This window comes from Heptranchias perlo, chromosome 9 (assembly GCF_035084215.1).
Source record: "Heptranchias perlo isolate sHepPer1 chromosome 9, sHepPer1.hap1, whole genome shotgun sequence".
Classification (NCBI taxonomy): Eukaryota; Metazoa; Chordata; class Chondrichthyes; order Hexanchiformes; family Hexanchidae; genus Heptranchias; species Heptranchias perlo.
In genome coordinates, this window is record NC_090333.1 from 13,069,208 (window position 1) to 13,092,416 (window position 23,209).

At 45.9% G+C, this 23,209-nt stretch overlaps 1 protein-coding gene across 1 annotated transcript in view; it reads right to left on the minus strand.

Moving 5' to 3' along the window:
• Positions 1-23,209, minus strand: part of st6galnac5a (ST6 (alpha-N-acetyl-neuraminyl-2,3-beta-galactosyl-1,3)-N-acetylgalactosaminide alpha-2,6-sialyltransferase 5a) — a 119,646-nt gene that overhangs the window by 22,788 nt on the left and 73,649 nt on the right. The window contains exon 7 of the mRNA XM_067990918.1: positions 18,018-18,427. Within this exon, the coding sequence (XP_067847019.1) occupies positions 18,018-18,427 (410 nt within the window). The remainder of the gene's footprint in view (positions 1-18,017; positions 18,428-23,209) is intronic.

A 23,209-nucleotide genomic window follows, 5' to 3' on the forward strand; every position in this document is an offset into this window, starting at 1 on the left:
TTTGGATGAGGCGATAAACCGAGGGCCCATCTGCCTTCTCAGGCACTATTTTGAAGAAGAGAAAGGGAGAGCTCCCCGGTGTCCTGGTCAATATTTATCCCTCTACCAACATAACTATATCAGATTATCTGGTCATTATCTCATTGCCGTTTATGAGACCTTGCTGTGCTCAAATTAGCTGCCACGTTTCCTACATTACAACAGTGACTACACTTCAAACACTTAGGATCAGGATCTCAGTAATTGTGGGTGGATGAGATTTTCTTAAGCTACCGAGTTCCTGCACCCAATTGTTCGATACGCGTTGGTGGTGGGCGAGATTTAGGCTGCTGTGTCATCTTGAACTGTGTCAGTCGTGGCTCAGACAGTAGCTCTCTCGCCTCTTGAGTCTGAAGGTTGTGGATTCAAGGCCACTGTAAAGCGCTTTGGAACGTCCTGAGATTGTGAAAGACATCGTATAAATGCAAGTCTTTATTTCTGTCATGGTGGTGAGTCAGCCATTACTAAGTGTGGCATCAAAAATAGACACTGGATAATAGGAGCTAAAAAATAATCACTCGAAGGAGGCCCACCATCACCTTCTAAGAGCAACTAAGGGATGGGCAAAAAAATAATAACCTTGCCAGTAACAAAAAGGCTCATTAGCAGTATAGCAATAAGAAGACATTAGCATGCAGCAGCAACCCAATGAAAAGTGGTTAACAAGAACAATAGAGCAAAAACTTGGCCATCACAATGCCCTTGGACCAATTAGATTCTTATCACATGGCTGCTCATGGGACCTTGCTGTGCGCAAATTGGCTGCCACGTGTCCTACATTACAACAGTGTCGACACTTCAAAAGTACTCCATTGGCAATGAAGCGCTTTGGGACGTCCAAAAGACGGCACCTCCAACAGTGCAGCACTCCCTCAGTACTGCACTGGAGTTTCAGCCTAGATTATGTGCTCAAGTCTCTGGAGTGGGACTTGAATTCATAACCTTCAGACTCAGGAGTGCTACCAACTGAGCCACGACTGACACAGTTCAAGATGACACAGCAGCCTAAATCTCGCCCACCACCGCGCGTGTATCGAACAATTGGGTGCAGCAACTCGGTAGCTTAAGAAAATCTCAACCACCCACAATTACTGAGATCCTGATTCTAAGTGTTTCCTCCCTACCCTCCCTCTTGTGTAAATGTGTCAAAACGTTTACAAGAAAGAATAAATTAAAAAGAAACACTAGCCTAGAGTTTCCACTGATTTTGACGGCATATTTTTCCCATATGCTTCAATCGAGGTTACCACCAGAAAATCTAGGCCACGCTGTATTAAAACGTCTAACATGCAATGAGTAAAAATAACCTGTACAGAGATGGCTAACAACAACGGGAAACTTATTTAAGGAATAAAAAAGAGAGAGAAAACCATGTTTGCTTTTCAAGCCTAGAAAGTAAAAACAAAGACTTGCACAAAAACAAATACAGCGCCTTCCACAACCTCAGCACCTCGCAAAGCACTTTACAGCCAATGAAATACTTTTTGACGTGTAGTCTCTCTTGTAATGCAGCAGCCAATTTGCCCTCAGCAAGGTCCCACAAACAGCAATGAGATAATGACCAGATAATCTGATTTAGTGATGCTGGTAGAGAGATAAATATTGGCCAGGACACCAGGGAGCACTCCTCTGCTCTTCTTCGAAATAGTGTCATGGGATCTTTTTATGTCTACCTAAGAGCGGAGACGTTGGTTTAATGTCTCATCCAAAAGACAGCACCTACCGACAACGCTGCACTCCCACAGTATTGCGCTGGAATGTCAGCCTAGATTTTATGCTCAAGTCTCTGGAGGGGGCTTCAACCTTCTGACTCAGAGGCAAGAGTGCAACACAGTGTGCAAATTGGCTGCTGCATTGCTTACATTACAGCAGTGAATATAGTTCAAAAAAATACTTCATTGGTTGTGAAGTGCTTTTGGTCATCCTGAGGTTGTGAAAGGTGCTGTATAAATGCAAGTCTTTCTATATTCTTTCTTTTAGAATTACATTGAGCAGGGGTATTTCAAAAGTCGCTTTAGTCTATTATTTTACTGACAGGCAATTATCCTGACTTGCAATGAACTATATTTGCTCAGTTAACGATTTGAAATACAGCGTTAATGAAATGATATCGAGGGAACAAGAAGATAAAATGAAGAACGGTAGAATAAAGAAACAATAGAGGTGCCATTACACTACTGGGTGCATTTTATAGGCCACCAACTAGTGGGAAGGAAAATTACAGAGAGGTGCAAAAGCTGTAGAATCGTGATAATGGGGGACTTCAACTATCCTAATATAGACTGGGATAGTAATAATATAAGGGGCAAAGAGATAGAGGAATTTTTGAAATGTGTTCAGGTTAACTTTCTTGACCAGCACGCTTCCGGCCCAACGAGGAAGGAGGCATTGCTGGTCTTGGTTCTAGGGAATGAGGCGAGCCAAGTGGAGCAAGTGCCAGAGGGGGAGCATTTAGGGAGGAATAGCTATGGAAAAGGACATGGACCACTCTAAAGTAAAAATACTCAATTGGAGGAGGGCCAATTTCAGTGGGATGAGAACAGACCTGGCCCGGGTAAATTGGAACCAAAGATTGGCAGGCAAAACTGTAATTGAACAGTGGGCGGCCTTTAAAGAGGAGATGGTTTGGGTACAGTCAAGGTGCAATCCCATGAGGGGAGAAACCAAAGCCAGAGCACCCTGGATGACAAAAGAGATAGAGAGTAAGATGAAGTGGAAAAAAGGGGCATATGACAGATGTCAAGTTGATAATACAAGTGAGAACCAGGCTGAATATAGAAAGTTCAGAGGGGAAGTGAAAAAGGAAATAAGAGGGGCAAAGAGAATATGAGAATAGATTGGTGGCCAACATAGAAGAGAATCCAAAAGTCTTCAACAGGCATATAAATAGTAAACAGGTAGTAAGAGGAGGGGTGAGGCCAATTAGGGACCATAAAGGAGATCTACTCATGGAGGCAAAGGGCACGGTCGAGGTACTAAAATGAGCACTTGCATCTGTCTTTACCAAGGAAGAAGATGCTGCCAGAGTCTCAGTAAAGGAAGATATAGTTGAGATATTGGATGGGCTAAAAATTGATGTAGAGGAGGTACTGGAAAGGCTAGCTGTACTTAAAGTAGGTAAGTCACCTGGTCCGGATGGGATGCATCCTAGGTTGCTGAGGGAAGTAAGGGCGGAAATTACGGAGGTGCTGGCCATAATTTTCCAAACATCCTTAGATACGGGGTTGGTGCCAGAGGACTAGAGAATTGGAAATGTTACCCTCATGTTCAAAAAAGGGAGCAAGGATTGACGATCCGGATTCTTTCCCCTCAGTCTGGTTCAGTAAAAACTGAAGTCGAATACATTTTAAAGTTCATCACAACTTTAATAGCAGGTCTTAGTCTGTAGCTTCAATTCAGATTCCTGAGAGAATCCGAACGATTCTAACAGAATAAGGAGACAAAGACAAAGACAAAAACTCATACCTTTATACAGATCGATAGGGGTTGGAACATCATTAACACAAGAGTCAACACCAATCATAAGCCAGGCACAGGTTGCCATGCGAGGTTACATTATTGCCGGCCAATCATAGATCGTCCATGTGCTGACCATGTTGCTGTTAGACATCAAAGGGGATACTTCCTCACCTTCCAACCTGGAATGTTCTTCCCTGTTCCTTCTGTTCCTTATCTCCCAACCTGGAATGTCTTTCAACTTTGGCTAAACTCGTTACCTATATTGATCTGCCATAAGCATGGAGACATTCAGACCAGTCCTTGAATCACATCAAAGACTCTACATTGATGAGACAATGCAAACCTGCTGACTACGCAAACATATGGCCCAGCAGGAGGCCAGGCCACCTGTACCAATCTCAGTTACTAACTAATTAACCCTTTCTAACCATTTTGCATTCTGCTTCTTTGCCACGTAGGCATTTTAATATTTTACCGAAAACTGACCACGTAGGGATTCTCAGGATAAACCCAGCAACTACAGGCCAGTCAGTTTAACCTCGGTGGTGGGGAAACTTTTAGAAACGATAATCCGGGACAGAATTAACAGTCGCTTGGACGAGTGTGGATTGATTAGGGAAAGCCAGCACGGATTTGTTAAAGGCAAGTCGTGTTTAACTAACCTGATCGAGTTTTTTGATGAGGTAACAGAGAGGGTAGATGAGGGCAATGCAGCTGATGTGCTGTATATGGACTTTCAAAAGACATTTGATAAAGTACCGCATGGTAGGCTTATCATCAAGATTGCGGCACATGAAATAAAGGGGGTAGTAGCAACATGGAAACAGAATTGGCTAAGTGACAGGAAACAGACAGTAGTGGTGGAGGGAGGTGTACAGTGGTGTTCCCTAGGGGTCGGTGCTGGGACCACTGCTTTTCGTGATATATATTAATGACTTGGACTTGGGTGTACAGGGCACAATTTCCAAATTTGCAGATGACACAAAACTTGGAAGGGTAGTGAACATTGAGGAGAATAGTGATAGACTTCAAGGGAATATAGACAGGCTGGTGGCATGGGCGGACATGTGGCAGATGAAATTTAACGCAGAAAAATGCAAAGTGATAATTTCGGTAGGGAGAACGAGGAGAGGCAATATAAACTAGAGGGCACAATTCTAAAAGTGGTACAGGGACAGAGAAACCTGGGGATACATGTACACAAATCGTTGAAGGTGGCAGGACAGGTAGAAAAAACGGTTTAAAAAGTATACGGGATCCTGGGCTTTATAAATAGAGGCATAGAGTACAAAAGTACGGAAGTTATGATGAACCTTTATCAAACACTGGTTCGGCCACAACTGGAGTATTGTGTCCAATTCTGGGCACCACACTTTAGGAAAGATGTGAAGGCCTTAGAGAGGGTGCAGAAGAGATTTACTAGCATGATTCCAGGGATGAGGGATTTTAGTTACGTGGATAGACTGGAGAAACTGGGGTTGTTCTCCTTAGTGCAGAGATGGTTGGGAGGAGATTTGATAGAGGTATTTAAAATCATGAAGGGTCTAGACAGAGTAGATAGAGAGAAACTGTTCCCATTGGAAGAAGGGTCAAGAACCAGAGGGCATAGATTTAAGGTGATTGGCAAAAGAACCAAAGGTGACATAAGGAAAAACTTTTTTACACAGCAACTGGTTAGGATCTGGAATGCACTGCCTGAGGGGGTGGTGGAAGCAGATTGAATCATGGCCTTCAAATGGGAACTCAATAAGTACTTGAAAGTAAAAAGATTTGCAGGGGTACGGGGATAGGGCGGGGGAATGGGACTAGCTGGACTGATATTGCATAGGGCCAGCACAGACTCGATGGGCCGAATGGCCTCCTTCTGTGCTGTAACCTTTCTATGATTCTAAGTTACTGCTGACCAAGGAATAATCTATTCCAACACAGATATATGTCATTAATAGGGAAGGAGCTGCAGCAGCGGGGAAGAGATTAATGCTAGAGATTAATGATTCCCAACGCAGGTGAGGAAGTGTGCACGATTATCAGTGCTGTTGTATTATATGAAGTGATTCAGAGTAAGGAGTGGCAGTATAACTCAGATGTAATGTCCCAAGTACTTTGAAGGTGGCAGGTGTGAAGCACTCTGTAGTATAGCGGTTTTCGAATATATGTGTGTGTGCATGAGCAAATAAGAGAAATAAGCGTAGGGGATCATCTAGGCAATAGCGATCATAATACAATAAGGTTTAAAATAATGATTGCGAAAGGTACAAGTCAGACAAAGGCCAAAGTAATAAATTAGAAAAAAGCTAATTTTGAGGGGATGAGAATGGAACTAGGGATGGTAAACTGGAAAAAAATTTTGACAAAGAAATGGAGCAGCAGTGGGAAATATTTAAAACGGTGGCAGAGTTCAGGAGAAATATATTCCTCTAAAAAGTAAGAACAAACCAGCCAATTATGAAACACCATGGATGAATAAAGAGATAAGGGTAAAATTGAAACTAAAGAAAAAGGCACACTCTAAGTTTATAGATAGTAAAAGAAAGGATGACAAAAGGGAATTTGAAGAAGTTAGGAAAAAGCAAAGAGGAACTATGAAATTAAATTATCAAGGAATATAAAAAGAAATAGTAAAGTATTTTACAGACACATAAATAAGAAAAGAAAAATCAGAATAGGGATCGAGCCACTGAGGGATGCACAAGATAAACTCACAGGTAATGACGGCGAAATGACGGAAATATTGAACAGTTACTTTGCTTCAGTATTTACCAGGGAGACTAACATGGTGGGCATGACATTGGAAGAAGAGATCAAAAAAAGACATAAAATCATTTAAGATAGAAAGGGGGGAGATAATTGATAAACTAATCAAACTAAGGGAGGTACAACTCCTGGTCCGGATGGATTGCATCCACACATATTAAAAGAAGTTAGGGAAGAGATAGCAGAGGCACTATGACATATATATAAAAATTCATTAGAAAAGGGAATAGTGCCAGAGGACTGGCGGACAGCTAATGTTATTCCTATATTTAAAAAGGGAGACAGAACAAGTCCAGGGAACTATAGACCAATTAGTTTAGGAACAGAGAAACCTGGGGATATATGTACACAAATCGTTGAAGGTGGCAGGACAGGTAGAAAAAATGGTTAAAAAAGTATACGGGATCCTGGGCTTTATAAATAGATGGTGGTAGGAAAGATAATGGAATTTTTTAAATCTAAGATGTAATAGAAAAACATCTAGAGAACGAAAATATAATAAAGAGTAGTCAGCATGGATTTCAGAAGGAAAAGTCATGCTTGACCAACCTTATTGAATTCTTTGAAGGAGTAACAGAAAGAGTAGACAAGGGTAATGTAGTAGATGTAATATATTTGGATTTTCAAAAGCCCTTCGATAAGGTACCGCATTGTAGACTCATGACTACGGTCAGATCATGTGGAGTCAGGGGACCTCTTAGCAGAATGGATAGCAAGTTGGCTACAAAACAGAAAACAGAGAGTTGTCGTTAAGGGTAGCTACTCAAACTGGCAAAAGATGGGATGTGGTGTTCCACAGGGATTAGTGCTAGGACCACTGTCGTTCACAATTTATATTAACGATTTGGATTCAGGAATCGGAATTTCAAAATTTGCAGATGACACCAAATTGGGGGGTGTAGTTAAAACAAAGGAAGAATGCGTCAAAATGCAAGAGGACATTCATAAACTTGCAGAATGGGCGTGTAATTGGCAAATGAATTTCAATATAGATAAGTGTGAGGTGGTGCATTTTGGTAGGAAGAATAAGGAGGCCACATACTGCTTAGATAATAAGAGTCTAATTGGATAGAGGAGCAAAGGGATGTTGAGAACGGATACACAAATCACTAAAAGTAACGATGCAGGCTAATAAGGCCATAAAAAAGGCAAATCAAGCACTGGGGTTCATTTCTAGAGAGTTAGAATTGAAAAGCAGAGAAGTTATGTTAAACTTGTATAAAACCTTGGTTAGACCATTTGGAGTATTGTGCACAGTTCTGGTCTCCATGTTATAGAAAGGATGTAGTCGCATTAGAAAGGGTGCAATAAAGATTCACAAGGATGATACCAGAACTGAGAGGATATACTTATCACGGAAGGCTGAGCCAGCTGGGGCTCTTTTCTCTAGAAAATAGAAGGCTGAGGGGTGACCTGATAGAGGTCTTTAAGGTTATGAAAGGGTTTGATTGGGCAGACATAGAGAAAATGTTTCCACTTGTGGGCAGTCCAAAACTAGAGGTCATAAATGTGAAATAGTCGTTAATAAATCCAATAGGGAATTCAGGAGAAACTTCTTTACCCAAAGAGTGGTAAGAATGTGGAACGTGCCACTAGAAGGAGTAATTGAATCAACTAGCATAGATACATTTAAGGGGAAGCTAGATAAGCACATGGGGGAAAAAGGAATAGAAGGGTATGCTGATATGGTTAGATGAAGTAGGGAGGGAGCAGGCTTGTGGAGCATAAACGGCAACATAGACCAGTTGGGCCGAATGGCCTGTTTCTGTGCTGTAGTTTCGATTTGACTCGATGTGTGTGTGGTGGGTGGGGGGCTGCAAACACTGACCATTCCCAAGGACCCCTCTAAATACACGGTGTCAGCTCAGTGCCACTCCAGCGACATGAACACAAAATTCAGACATTCGAGTGCAGCATTAAGGAAGGGCTGCATTGTCGGAGGTGCCATCTTTCGGATGCGATATTAAACCGAGGTCCCATTTGCCCTCTCATAAAAGATCCTACGGCATTATTTTGAAGAAGAGCAGGGGAGTTCTCACCAGTGTCCTGGCCAATATTTATCCCTCAATCAACATCACTAAAAGAGATTACCTGGTCATTATCACATCGCTGTTTGTGGGACCTTGTTGTGCGCAAATTTCATGCCATGTTTCCCATATTACAACAGTGACTACACTTCAAAAGTACTTCACTGGCTGTAAAGTGCTTTGGGATGTTCTGAGGTTGTAAAAGGCGCTCTATTAATGAAAGTCTTTCTTCTTTATTGAATGCAAGCAAATAGTGGTGAACGGTTGTTTTTTGGACTGGAGGAATGTATACAGTGGTATTCCCCAGGGGTAGTACTAGGACCGTTGCTTTTCTTGATATACATTAATGACTTGGACTTGGGTGTACAGGGCACAATTTCAAAATGTGCAAATGACATTAAACTTGGAGGTGTAGTGAACAGTGAGGAGGATAGTGATAGACTTTAAGAGGACATAGACAGGTTGGTGGAACGGGTGGACACATGACAGGTGAAATTTAACGCAGAGAAGTGCAAAGTGATACATTCTGGCAGGAAGAACGAGGAGAGGCAATATAAACTATAGGATACAATTCTAAAGGGGGTGCAGGAACAGAGAGACCTGGGGGTATATGTGCACAAATCTTTGAAGATGCAGAACAGGTTGAGAAAGCGGTTATAAAAGCATACAGGGTCCTGGGTTTTATAAATAGAGGCAAAGGGCTGGATTTTCGCAACCGCGATTGGGGGTGTTCGTGGTGGGGGGGGGGCTGCGAAAATCGGGGATTCCCGGGGTGGGTCGGGAGCCCGGCTCTAACCCGCCCACTTCCGGGTTCCCCACTGACGCGCTCACATGCGCACGCAGCCCCCGCATGTGGGACTCCCGCCGGCAATTAAAGCCGGCAGGGTGCCACTTAAAGTACTTGAACAGGTACTTCAGGTTGTTCACAGACCTGATTGACCTGTTATTTTAGCAGGGGTGGGATTTTGCAACTGACTGAGACTGTTTCCCGTACTGGGGAAACACTCCCAGTTCAAATGGACGTGTTGCAGCTATCAGCCTGTGGCAGCTGCAAAGGTCCATTTGACAGGTGGTGGGGGGAGACCCTCACTCATTGCAGGAGGCCAGTCTGTCACTTTGGACAAAGTTTGGCCTCCACCACCCTCCTCACAACAAAATTCACCAACTTGCACACTTACCCCGGGGTCCAAAGACATGTACCTACCTTGCGGACCCCCTCAGATGTACACCTTCCGGATGGGGGCCGCCGTAGCTGCAGTCATGACCTCCTCGGAGGGCGAACAGCATCACCAGCCTCGCCGGCCACGCCGTCCACCTCTGACACGTGGAGTCCCACAACACAGTGTTGTGACACATCCACCTGCACAGCAGGAGGGACGGCAACCGCAGAGAGAGATGCGTCGCAGAGGGCACTACCCTCGCCACAGGGTCCACAGACCGAGGCTCAGCTTCCTGGACCTCTCTGAGCAGCAGTGCACACGAAGGCTCAGAGTCACTCGACATGTAGTCATGGACATCTGCAGCCTCCTTCATGCCGAGCTGCTCCTGGCTGGCCCGAACACCATCTTCTTCCCTGTCGCTGTCAAAGTCACCACTGCCCTCAACAACCTCTCCTCCGCATCCTTCCAGGGTGCCACCGGGGACATCGCCGACGTCTCTCAGTCGTCTGCACAAAAGAGCCCTGCAAATACACCTACACCCACTCTGCAGTGACACAATGGGTGGCATCAGTTGTGGGTCTTCATTGTGATCCTCAGGAAAGGGCATTATTGCACAAACCAGACAAGATTTGCAAAGACATGGCAGTAGTGGTGCCAATATAATATGCAATGTGAGTTGATCAGAAATTAAATATAAGTAAAAACCACGACAAACCCTCAAACACCCTTGTGCATCCCCTTCATGCTCATGATACGTTTGCCTTACCCTTCCTACTGCACATATCTGATGCATGCCCTGTGGCTGCAGCACAGGTAGTGGCAGGTTGAGTGAGGCTGACCATGAAAGAGATGCATGAGGGTGAGTATGAGATAGAGCCATGAGATTGTATGAGGATTGGGTTGAGTGGTAGTGGTGGGATGAGTACTGGCGAGGTGAGTAAGTGCAGGAAAGATGAGGATGAGCTTTGAGTGGGTGTGAGGGGTGATGTGACAGAGTAGTGTTGGCAGTGCAGAAGGAGATGTGGGGTGGGGGCGGTGATGTGGCAGACGGAGTGTAGGGGAATGAGTAAGTGTACTCACTTTGGCTGACCTACTTCGGTCATTGCAGCGCCTCCTGCATTGTATGCAGGTGGGCGATATGTTGGTGGTGCAGGTGACCTCCTCTGCCACCTCGAGCCAGGCCTTCTTGGTGGCAGAGGCAGGCCGCTTCCTCCCGCCCGCCAGGGGAAAGATCTCTGTCCTCCGCCTTCTCCTCACCCCATCCAATAATACCTGGAGTGAGGCATCATTAAACCTGGGAGCAGCCTTCCCCCTGGGCTGCTCCATGCTGTAATTTTTCCTATTTCTTGCAGCATGAGTCAGTGGAGGACTGCCCCTTTAAATAGAGCTCCTCCAGCTGACAGACCTTACTGCACATGCGCTGACCGCCCGACGCGCAGCTCAGCAGCGGGGAACCCGGAACAAGAGGTAAGTGGATCCAATCAGCCTGTGATTGCGGGCGGGGCAGACTGATTTCACCGGGCGCGTTACCCACGCGCCCAATCTACCCCCCGCCGCGAACCCACCGCCCTGGTAATATCGAGCCCAAAGAGTTCAAAAGCAAGGAAGTTATGTTGAATCTTTATAAAACATTGGTTCGGCCACAACTGGAGTATTGTGTTCAATTCTGGACACTGCACTTTAGGAAGGATGTGAAGGCCTTAGAGAGGGTGCAGAAAAGATTTACTAGAATGGTTCCAGGGATGAGGGATTTCAGTTACGTCTGGAGAAGCCTTACAAAACTATACAAATAGCTATAGCTATACAAAACCCTGGTTAGACTGCACCTGGAGTACTGTGAGCAGTTCTGGGCACCGCATTTTCGGAAGGACATATTGGCCTTGGAGGGAGTGCAGCATAGGTTTACTAGAATGATACCCAGACTTCAAGAGTTAAGTTACAAGGAGAGATTACACAAATTGGGGTTGTATTCTCTAGAGTTTAGAAGGTTAAGGGGTGATCTGATCGAAGTTTATAAGATATTAAGGGGAACAGATAGGGTGGATAGAGAGTAACTATTTCCGCTGGTTGGGGATTCTAGGAGCAGGGGGCACAGTCTTAAAAATTAGAGCCAGACCTTTCAGGAGTGAGATTAGAAAACATTTCTACACACAAAGGGTGGTCGAAGTTTGGAACTCTCTTCCGCAAACGGCAATTGATACTAGCTCAATTGCTAAATTTAAATGTGAGATAGATAGCTTTTTGGCAACCAAAGGTATTAAGGGATATGGGCCAAAGGCGGGTATATGGAGTTCGATCACAGATCAGCCATGATCTTATCAAATGGTGGAGCAGGCATGAGGGGCTGAAAGGCCTACTCCTGTTCCTATGTTCCTAGAAGCTGGGGTTGTTCTCCTTTGAGCAGGGAGGGTGGAGAGAAGATTTGATACAAGTGTTCAAAATCATGAAGGGTTTAGATAAAGTAAATAAAGGGAAACTGTTCCCATTGGCAGAAGACAAATTCCAGGCAATGACCATCTTCAACAAAAGAGAGTCTAACCACCTCCCCTTGACATAGCATCACTGAATCCCCCACCATCAACATTCTGGGGGTCACCATTGACCAGAAGCTTAACTGGAACAGCCACATAAATACTGTGGCTACAAGAGCAGGTCAGAGGCTGGGTATTCTGCGGCGAGTCACTCACCTCCTGACTCCCCAAAGCCTTTCCACCATCTACAAGGCACAAGTCAGGAGTGTGATGGAATACTCTCCACTTGCCTGGATGAGTGCAGCTCCAACAACACTCAAGAAACTCGACACCATCCAGGACAAAGCAGTCCGCTTTATTGGCACCCTATCCACCACCCTAAACATTCACTCCCTTCACCACCGGTGCACCGTGACTGCAGTGTGTATCATCCACAGGATGCACTGCAGCAACTCGCCAAGGCTTCTTCGATAGCACCTCCTAAACCCACGACCTCTACCACCTAGAAGGACAAGAGCAGCAGGCACATGGGAACAACACCACCTGCACGTTCCCCTCCAAGTCACACACCATCCGGACTTGGAAATATATCGCCGTTCCTTCATTGTCGCTGGGTCAAAATCCTGGAACTCCCTACCTAACAGCACTGTGGGAGAACCTTCACCACACGGACTGCAGCGGTTCAAGAAGGCGGCTCGCCACCACCTTCTCGAGGGCAATTAGGGATGGGCAATAAATGTTGGCCTTGCCAGCGACGCCCACATCCCATGAACGAATAAAAAGAAAAGTTCTGGGCACCGCACCTTAGTAAAACTATATTGGCCTTAGAGAGGGTGCAGCGCAGATTCACCAGAATGATACCGAGGCCAAAAGGGGTAAATTATGAGGACAGATTGCGTGGTCTAGGCTTATATTCCTTTGAGTATAGAAGATTAAGGGATGATCTGATAGAGGTGTTTAAAATGATTAAAAGATTTGATAGGGTAGATAGAGAGAAACTATTTCCTCTGGTGGGAAAGTCCAGAACAAGGGGGCATCACCTTAACATTAGAAGTAGGCCATACAGCAGTGATAGCATAGAATAGAATCACAGAATGGTTACAGCACAGGAGGAGGCCATTCGGCCCATCGAGCCCGTGCCGGTTCTTTGTAAGAGCTATCCAGTTAGTCCTATTTCCCCGTTCTTTCCCAACTTTGCTAAGTTGTAGAAGTTTGGAACTCTCTTCCGCAAACGGCAATTGATGTGAGCTCAATTGCTAAATTTAAATCTGAGATAGATAGCTTTTTGGCAACCAAAGGTATTAATGGATATGGGCCAAAGGCAGGTATATGGAGTTAGATCACAGATCAGCCATGATCTTATCAAATGGCGGAGCATGCACGAGGGGCTGAATGGCCTACTCCTGTTCCTATGTTCCTATGTACACCTGGTAGTTGATATCACATTGGCTGTAGTTTGTCCCATCAGGTCATTGCAATTTTATATATTTATGTTTATATATGCATTCACTCACTTACCTCCCCCTCAGCTTCCATTGATTAATATCAATTTCCAAATACATTAATGTGCACAGAATAAAATAGATTCTGAATGTTACATTTTAACAAATAATTATTTCCATGAACTCAGCACGTAGATACATTTCATGAGAATAGGATTTTTTGAGTCTTTGTTTTTGCATACTATACAGATGGTACAAAATAAATAAAACAATGACCCAGTAAGAATGTGCTGGCAGACATTAAGCTACAAATTCATATATGATGCTCGGAAGCACTTCTTCACATAAAGGGCAGTGGAAATCTGGAACTCTCTCCCCCAAAAAGCTGTTGAGGCTGGGGGTCGAATGAAAATTTCAAAACTGAGATTTTTAGAATTTGTTAGGTAAGGATTAAGGGATATGAAACCAAGGCGGGTAAATGGATTTCGGATACAGATCAGCTGTGATCTAATTGAATGGTGGAACGGGCTCTAGGGGCTGAATGGCCTACTCCTGTTCCTATGTTCCAATTTCTTTAGCCAAAAACTCGCCTTCACCCAAGTAAGCATGATGTGGAGATGCAGGTGATGGACTGGGGTGGACAAATGTGAGGAATCTTACAACACCAGGTTATAGTCCAACAGTTTTATTTGAAATCACAAGCTTTCGGAGGCTTTCTCCTTTGTCAGGTGAGTGGGATGCTGACGAAGGAGAAAGCCTCCGAAAGCTTGTGATTTTCAAATAAAACTGTTGGACTATATCCTGGTGTTGTAAGATTCCTTACAAGTGAGCATGAGCCTGGACACCGAGTGTCGATAGGTCACCGGTCAATGAGGGGGGAGGAGGAAGAGGACACCTTGGCCGAGGCCAATCCTCTCCTCGTCCAATCTCCACACACGCACATTTCCAACAGGGGTCTCGGGAAAACTTTCGGGTTTCCTGGAGGGTTTTCTCCTTTCCTTAACCCAATCCTTAAGTGTCCTTAAAAGCAGCAGCCAAATATGGACAACAACAGAATCGTAACTTAGACCCCAACTAATTCTTTGAGAATAACTTAAGAAATAAGATCTGCTCATTGGCAATTTTCCTGCAGTTGAGAACATTCGTCACTGTAAACTTGCCCAAGATATTTTTTATGAAATGAGAAAAGGCGTAGCCTTGGATATTTTGGTCACCATCGGGTCAATGGGTGCTCAGCTATGTTCTTAATTAAATCTGGTGAGCATCATCACTTCCTACTCAAAACACTTTTTCTGAAGTAAAGATTACTCTGTTGTCATGGGAACTTGGCACCCCAGCAAGTGTGCTACAATAGAACATGGGCTGTGGGCGATGTTCCTCACTCGCTCTTTGTTTAAGACCATGACGCAGAAGCCTTTTGAAACTGTCCCCAGCTCACAGTTCCAAGTCTTGCTCCCTAATTACTGCTTCGTCCTGTGCGTCATTCTCCCTCCTTTTTTTTTTACATATGCCGTCAGGTGTCATCTGTGGTGCAGTTGGGCTGTAAGGTATGAGGGCCTGATTCTTTAAATGGAGTGCAAACTTGGGAGGACCGCCTCCTGGGCTCCACTTTCATTCAAAACTCTGCTGCCCGTATCCTAACTCGCACCAAGTCCTGTTTACCCATCATCTCTTGTGCCTGCTGACCTACAGTGGCTCCTAGTCCAGCAACACCTCGATTTTAAAGTTCTCATCCTTGTTTTCAAATCCATCCATGGCCTCGCCCCTCCCTACCTCTGTAAATACCTTTAGCCCTACAACCCCACGAGATCTCTGCGTTCCTCCAATTCTGGCCTCTTGCGCAACCCCAATTTTCATCGCTCCATCATTGTTCAGTCGCCTAGGCCCTAAGCTTTGGAATTCCCTCCCTAAATCTCTGTGCCATGATGCGACGTAAACCCCTCTGCTCATATCCTAACTTATGCCAAGTCCTGTTCACCCATCACCCCAGTGCTCACTGACCTGGTGGTTCCCGATGCGGCAAGGCCTCGATTTTAAAATTCTCATCCTTGTTTTCAAATCCCTCCATGGCCTCGCCCCTCCTTACCTCTATAACCTCTTCCAGGTCTCCAGCTCCACCAGTGGTGGCCATGCCTTCAGCTGCCTAGGCCCCAAGCTCTGGAATTCCCTCCCTAAACCTCACCGCCTCTCTCTCCTCTTTTAAGACGCTCCTTAAAACCTACCTCTTTGACTAAGCTTTTGGTCACCTGTCCTAATATCGCCTTATGTAGCTCTATGTTTGATAATGCTCCCGTGAAGCACCTTGGGACATTTTACTACATCAAACCTGCTATAAAATTGCAAGTTATTGTTGCTTTTGTTGACGAGAGCTTTGGGAACCATAAGTCCAAAGTCACCCATTTCTCCCAAGCATGGACAGTTTCCTCATGTTGTGTCTCAAATTACTCATGTACTGTATCCCAAAATGTTATTTTCTGAAAGAAATCTAATCTAATTTGCATTTGAACGAATCAATACTGTTTCCACCGTCTCCCGAGGGAGCCTGTTCCATAGATTGACCACTCGCTCACTGAAATATTGCTTCGGTATCAGCTGCGGCATAACTACAATCAATGGACAGGGAACTCTGGCTCTGAGTCAGAAGGTTGTGGGTTCAAGTTCCACTCCAGAGACTTGAGCACATAATCTAGGCTGACAAGTACCGAGGAAGTGCTGCACTGTCGGAGATGCCGTCTTTCGGATGAGCCGTTAAACTAACGTCTGCCTGTTTAGGCGGATGTATGAAGATCCCATGGCACTATTCGAAACAGAGCAGGGGAGTTCTCTCAGTGTCCTGGCCAATATTCATCCCTCAATCAACATCAGCAAACACAGATTACCTGGTCATTTGTCTCATTGTGGCCTGATGGATTTTGCTGTGCTCAAGTTGGCTGCGGCGTTTGCCTACATAACAATGACTATACTTCAAAAAATAACTAATTGGCGTGAAGTGCTTTGGGATGTCCGAGGATGTGAAAGGCTCTATATAAAGGCGAGTTCTTTCTTTCTTGAGAAGGTGAGCAGAATTGTGGAATGTCAGTAAATAAAATCCCTCCCCCCATCCTGCGTAATAAAAACAAATTTGTTCAGTTACAGTAAAGCCAGTACCCCTGTTAATGGGTTAATCCAGGGATGTCCAACCTTTTATTCTCACGGGTCGTACTATTGAGACTCGGGGGACACAGTTAGAGCTTAAACCCATATTCTTGTTAATCTGCATTCTTGGAGTTGCTGATCGGATCATAGGAACAGGCCATTCAGCCCCTCGAGCCTGTTCCAACATTCAATTAGATCGTGGCTGATCTTTATCTAAACTCCTTTTACCCGCCTTGGTTCCACATCCCTTAATCCCCATACCTAACAAAAAATTGTCAATCTCAGTTTTGAAGTTTTCTATTGACCCCCAGCCTCAACAGCTTTTTGGAGGAGAGAGAGTTCCAGATTTCCACTACTCTTTTATGCCCACGTGTTCTGGACTCACCCACCAGAGGAAATAGTTTCTCTCTATCTACCCTATTGAATCCTTGAGTCATCTTAAACACCTTGATTAGATCACCCCTTAATCTTCTACACTCGAGGGAATACAAGCCTAGTCTATGCAAGCTGTCCTCGTAATTTAACCCTCTGATGCTAACAGATCTTGGTGTTCTGTTTCACAATTGAAGCAACATCATTAAGAACAGCCCTCTTCAAACCCTCCAGGCCTGCAAGATTGAAAGAGGGCAACCCAGCAAGCAAGAGTTATGAGCTCAAATGGAAACCTAGTTGCCTGGCCTTCTAGGGTCAGATGGTCAGAGCTTGGAAGGGGCTGGGAGGCCAGAGTGCCGCAGCAAAGACGCAGGCTTGAGTGCCGTAGGTAAGGCGCAGTTCTGAGTGCCGCAGGTGAGACGCAGGCCTGAGTGCCGCAGGTAAGATGCCTGGGCTCGTTGGTCACATGTTGTTTGGCCGTTGATGATTGGTGCCAGGTGACTGGTTACCCAGTCGGAAAATGCACAGGTTTCAGCACAGAGGGAGGCCATTCAGCCTATCATCCCTATGCATCAAAGCTTCCTACTCCACTCCCATTATTCTGCTCTTTCCCTGTACCCCTTTAATATCCTTCTTCAACAACAACAACTTGCAATTATCTAGCACCGTTAACTTAGTAAAAACATCCCAAGGTGCTTCACAGCAGCGATTATCAAACAAAATTTGACACTGAGCCACTTAAGGAGATATTAGGACAGGTGACCAAAAGCTTGGTCAAAGAGGTAGGTTTTAAGGAGCTTCTTAAAGGAGGAGAGAGAGGCGGAGAGGTTTAGGGAGGGAATTCCAGAGCTTAGGGCCTAGGCAGCTGAAGGCACGGCCGCCAATGGTGGAGCGATGAAAATCGGGGATGCGCACGAGGCCAGAATTGGAGGAGCACGGAGATCTCAGAGGGCTGTAGGACTAGAGGAGGTTACAGAGATAGGGAGGGGTTTGAACACGAGGATGAGAACTTTAAAATCGAGGTGTTGCCGGACCAGGAGCCGGTATAGGTCGTTGCGCACAGGAGGGTGATGGGTGAACGGGACTTCCAGATTTGCACGGCAGATCGCGGGCTTCAACAATCCTCCCCCCCCCACCCAACCCTCCCCGCCCCTGTACCTGTCCTTCCCGGTCTCTCTCTCGAAGAGTTCATCAAAGTGCAGCATCTTCTGCCGCGTGATGGTGTGCAGCTTCAGCCTGGGCAGGATGCGGTGGATGAGCAGCAGGTGGTTGTAAAGCCGCCCCTTGCCGTCCCTCCTCATGCAGCTGCTGGGGCCCCAGAAGATGAAGGCCGCGTCCCGGCTGGCGTTGAGCAGCTCGCCGCCCTTCTGCAGGAGCCGCTGGATGCTGGAGTGAGCCACCACCCGGAGGCTGGTCCTTTGGCCCACGTCCTCCTGGTAGCCCCGCGTCGGTGCGTCGTTCATCCTTATGACGCACTCCGCGCGGTCGATCTCGGCGCCTCGCCGGCTCCCGATCAGGTGTCCGGAGCTAGTGACCAGAGCGCAGTCCTTACAGTGCACCTGCAGACCCTGGAACAAGAAAGGAAAATAACAACACTCTCATCTCTAACAGGTTCTCATAATGAGACGTGCAAATTGAAGGCTTTCAAATACTCAGGCCGCCTGGAACAACCACAAACACCAACAACACCCACCCCTCCCACCTCCGCTTGCACAAATCAGTCCTTCAACCACGCATACACCCATTCTATGCGCACCCAAGGGTGGCATCATGTCTTGGCGTTCATGATGAAGCACATGAAAGGACGAATTCACAAAAGGGACTCAATAACGACCAAGACGTGGCAGTGGTGGTGATAATTATTAAATTTAATGTGCCATAACAAAAAAATATATATAAATTAACAAGATGACAGCTGATCAAACACCCTTGTGCCTACCCTTGGTGAAATACAATTGCTTAGCCTTTCTCTTGCTACTGCTTCTACGTGCTGCATCCCCTGTGGCTTCAGCAGAGGTAGTTCTTGACCTGACTGCTGAGATGCTTTCGGCCTACGACCTCTGAGTTTTGGAGCCCGTGAGGGCCCCCCCCCACAAAGACTGCTCCACCTGCACCTATGCAGGGGCAAACTCGGCCATCGAGAGAGGAGGCAGCATTGTGGGTACTGGTTAAAGGGGAGGAGGGGGGGAACGGTGGAATTGGGTTGTCATCTGGTGATTCACCACTCACAAGCGTGCACGAGCAGACGCTGGTGGCAGGGGCAGCTGTGGAGAGTCCACGTCAGGAGGTGCACTCCTCTCCAAGCTCTGCTCAGCTGGACACAGACGCTGAACCCCGGAGGCTATCGTTGAGAAAGAGAATGATTGAGGTACAGATGCCATCTTTGCGAGGGAAAGGCGCCATGCACACTCTCCACAATAGCGGAGAGGAAATTCCAGAGCTTGGGGCCTAGATGGCTGAAGGCACAGCCGCCTATGGTGGGGCGAAGGAAATCGGGGATGCGCAAGAGGCCAGAATTGGAGGAACACAGAGATCTCGAAGGGTTGTAGGGCTGGAGGAGGTTACAGAGATAGGGAGGGGTGAGGCCATGGAGGGATTTGAACACGAAGATGAGGGTTTTAAATTCGAGCCGTTGCTGGACCGGGAGCCAATATAGGTCAGTGGGCACAGGGGTGATGGGAGAATGGGATTTGGTGTGAGTCAGGATACAGAGTTTTGGATGAGCTCAAGTTTTTTATACTAGAATTATAGCATTGGTGTGAATCCAAACTGCTTCACTACAGATCCTACTGTAAAACGCAGCACGAGTGAGACTGCTAAGCAGTGCCAGCTTGGCACTGTACGCACCAGGAACCTGATTCAACTGGCCTAAATCACTGAAAATGTGCAAACGCTTGCCCAAACTAATCCTACCACACATTCAACAGCTGTTGTAATGTCTTATCTATTATGGTTTATGTGTATCATACACTGGGTACTACAGAACTCTGAGGCACACTAAAACCCAGAGCAGTCAGCGAAAAAGGGGCAGCTGTTTCAATCCAAGGCAGCTAGAATCATACAGCACAGGAGGAGGCCATTCGGCCCATCATGCCTGTACTGGCTCTTTGAAAGAGCTATCAAAATAGACTCCCTTCCCCCAACCCTCTCTTTCCCTATAGCACTGCAAATTTCTCCTTTTCCAAGTATATATCCAACTCCCTTTTGAAAGCTACTACTGAATCTGCTTCCACCACCCTTTCAGGCAGTGCAATCCAGATCATAACAACTCACTGTGTAAACAAAAAATTCTCCTCAGCTCCCCTCTGGTTCTTTTGCTAATTACCTTAAATCTGTATCCTCTGGTTACCGACCTTCCTGCCAGTGGAAACAGTTTCTCCCCATCTACTCTATCAAAAGCTTTCATAATTTTGAACGCCTCTACTAAATCTCCCCTTAACCTTCTCTGTTCTAAGGAGAACAAGCCCAGCTTCTCCAGTCTCTCCACGTAACTGAAGTCCCTCATCCCTGGGACCATTCTGGTAAATCTCGTAAAGCTAGATGTTCAATAAATTTTTAGAGACAAACTTGGCATGCAATTTATGATTCAAGTTAAAAAAAAAGTATTCATGATTCCTAAATGGAAATTCTTAATGCAATATTTACATTCAATTCCCTCTCAGCAATTGCAAGTAACTTTGATGTATTGTGCCCGTCATTGAGAAAACGCTAAGCTGAGACAATTCTACCAACGACATTTCACACAGAGCAAGGGTGACAAGGCAATATATTGAATGAAAATCACTTGCAATGGCTTCTCTTCCCGCTCCTGCACTGTTACCTATGGAGTCCCCTCAAGGATCTACCCTTGACCCCCCTCCTATTTCGCATCTACATGCTGCCCCTCGGCGACATCATCCGAAAACATGACCTCAGATTCCACGTGTACACTGACGACACCCAGCTCTACCTCACCACCACCTCCCTCGACCCCACCACTGTCTCTCTTTTGACATACTGCTTGTCTGACATCCAGTGCTGGATGAGCAAAAATTTCCTCCAACTAAATATTGGGAAGATCGAAGCCACTGTCTTTGGTCCCAGCTGCAAACTCCGTTCCCTAGCCACCGACTCCATCCCTCTCCCTGGACATTCTCTGAGGCTGAACCAGACCGTTCGCAATCTTGGCGTCCTATTTGAACCTGAGATGAGCTTCCGACCACAACCTGCTCCATCACGAAGGCGGTCTACTTCCACCTCCGTAACATCGCCCGTCTCTGCCCCTGCCTCAGCTTATCTGCTGCTGAAACCCTCATCCGTATCTTCGTTACCCCCAGACTGGGTTATTCCAATGCTCTCCTGGCTGGCCTCCCATCTTCCACCCTCCATAAACTTGAGCTCATCCAAAACTCAGCTGCCCTCATCCTAACTCGCACCAAGTCCCATTCTTCCATCACCCCTGTGTTTGCTGACCTACGTTGGCTCCCGGTCCAGGAATGCCTCGATTTTAAAATTTTCATCCTTGCTTTCAAATCCCTCCATGGCCTCACCCCTCCCTATCTCTTTAACCTCCTTCAGCCCTATAACCCTCCAAGATAGAACCATAGAATCATAGAAAAGATACAGCACAGAAGGGGGCCATTCGGCCCATCATGTCCGCGCCGCCTCGAAGAACAACCAAGTGCCCATTCTAATTCCACCTTCCAGCACCTGGTCCATAGCCCTGCAGCACTTTAGGTCCAGATCCAGGTACTTTTTAAAAGAGTTGAGGGTCCCTGCCTCTACCACCAATTCGGGCAGCGAATTCCAAAAACCCACCACCCTCTGGGTAAAAAAGTTTTTCCTCATTTCCCCCCTAATACTTCTGCCAATCAGCTTAAATCTATGTCCTCTAGTTCTTGAACTCTCCACTAGGGGAAACAGGTACTTCCTGTCTACTCTATCTGGGCCCCTCATAATTTTGTACACCCCAATCAAGTCTCCCCTCAGCCTCCTCTGCTCCAAGGAAAACAACCCCAGCCTGTCCAATCTCTCCTCGTCGCTGCAATTTTCAAGCCCTGGCAACATTCTTGTAAATCTTCTCTGCACTCTCTCCACAGCAATTACGTCCTTCCTGTAATGTGGTGACCAGAACTGTGCACAATACTCCAGCTGTGGCCTTACCAACATTTTATACAGTTCCATCATTACATCCCTGCTTTTGTATTCTATAGCTTGGCTAATAACGGAGAACATTCCGTATGCCTTCGTCACAACCTTATCTACCTGTACTGCCACCTTCAGGGACCTGTGCACATGCTCTCCAAGGTCTCTCACTTCCTCTACCCCTCTCAATATATTCCTGTTTACTGCATATTCCCTTTTACTGTTTGCCCTCCCTAAGTGCATTTCCTCACACTTCTCCGGGTTGAACTCCATTTGCCACTTTTCCGCCCACTCCACCAGCCCATTGATATCTTCTTGGAGTCCACAGCTATCCTCTTCACTATCCAAGGCCAATTTTTGTGTCGTCTGCAAATTTGCCAATCATGCCTCCTACATTCAAGTCCAAATCATTAATATATACCACAAACAGCAAGGGACCCAACACTGAATCCTGTGGTACACCAATGGAAACGGATTTCCATTCGCAAAGACATCCATCGACTTTTACCCTTTGTTTCCTGTTACTGAGCCAATTTTGGATCCAATTCGCCACATTTCCCTGTATCCCATGGGCTTTTACCTTTCTGAAAAGTCTGCCATGTGGGATCTTGTCAAATGCCTTACTAAAATCCATGTAGACAACATGCACTGTACTACTCTCATCAATCCTCCTTGTCATTTCCTCAAAGAATTTAAACAGATTTGTAAGGCATGGCCTTCCCTGAACAAATCCATGCTGACCATCCCTGATTAAACCATGCCTTTCCAAGTGACAGTTTATCCCTATCTCTCAGCATTGATTCTAATAGTTTGCCCACCACCAAGGTAAGACTGACCGGCCTATAATTGTTCGGCCTTTCCCTCATACCCTTTTTAAACAATGGTATTACGTTTGCAGTCTTCCAGTCTTCTGATACTTCCCCTGTATCTAGTGAGGATTGGAAAATGATCCTCAGAGCATCCGCTATTTCCTCCCTGGCTTCCTTCAAAAGCCTAGGAAACAATCCATCCGGCCCTGGTGACTTATCAACTTTCAAGGATTCCAGTCCCTCTATACTTCCTCTCTCGTAATGTTTACCTTATCCAATATTTCACACCTCTCCTCTTCAACTACTACGTCTGGATCATCCTTTTCCTTTGTGAATTTGGAGACAAAATATTCATTTAAAACCCTACCCACATCCTCTGCTTCTACACACAAGTTACCCTTATCATCCCTGATAGGT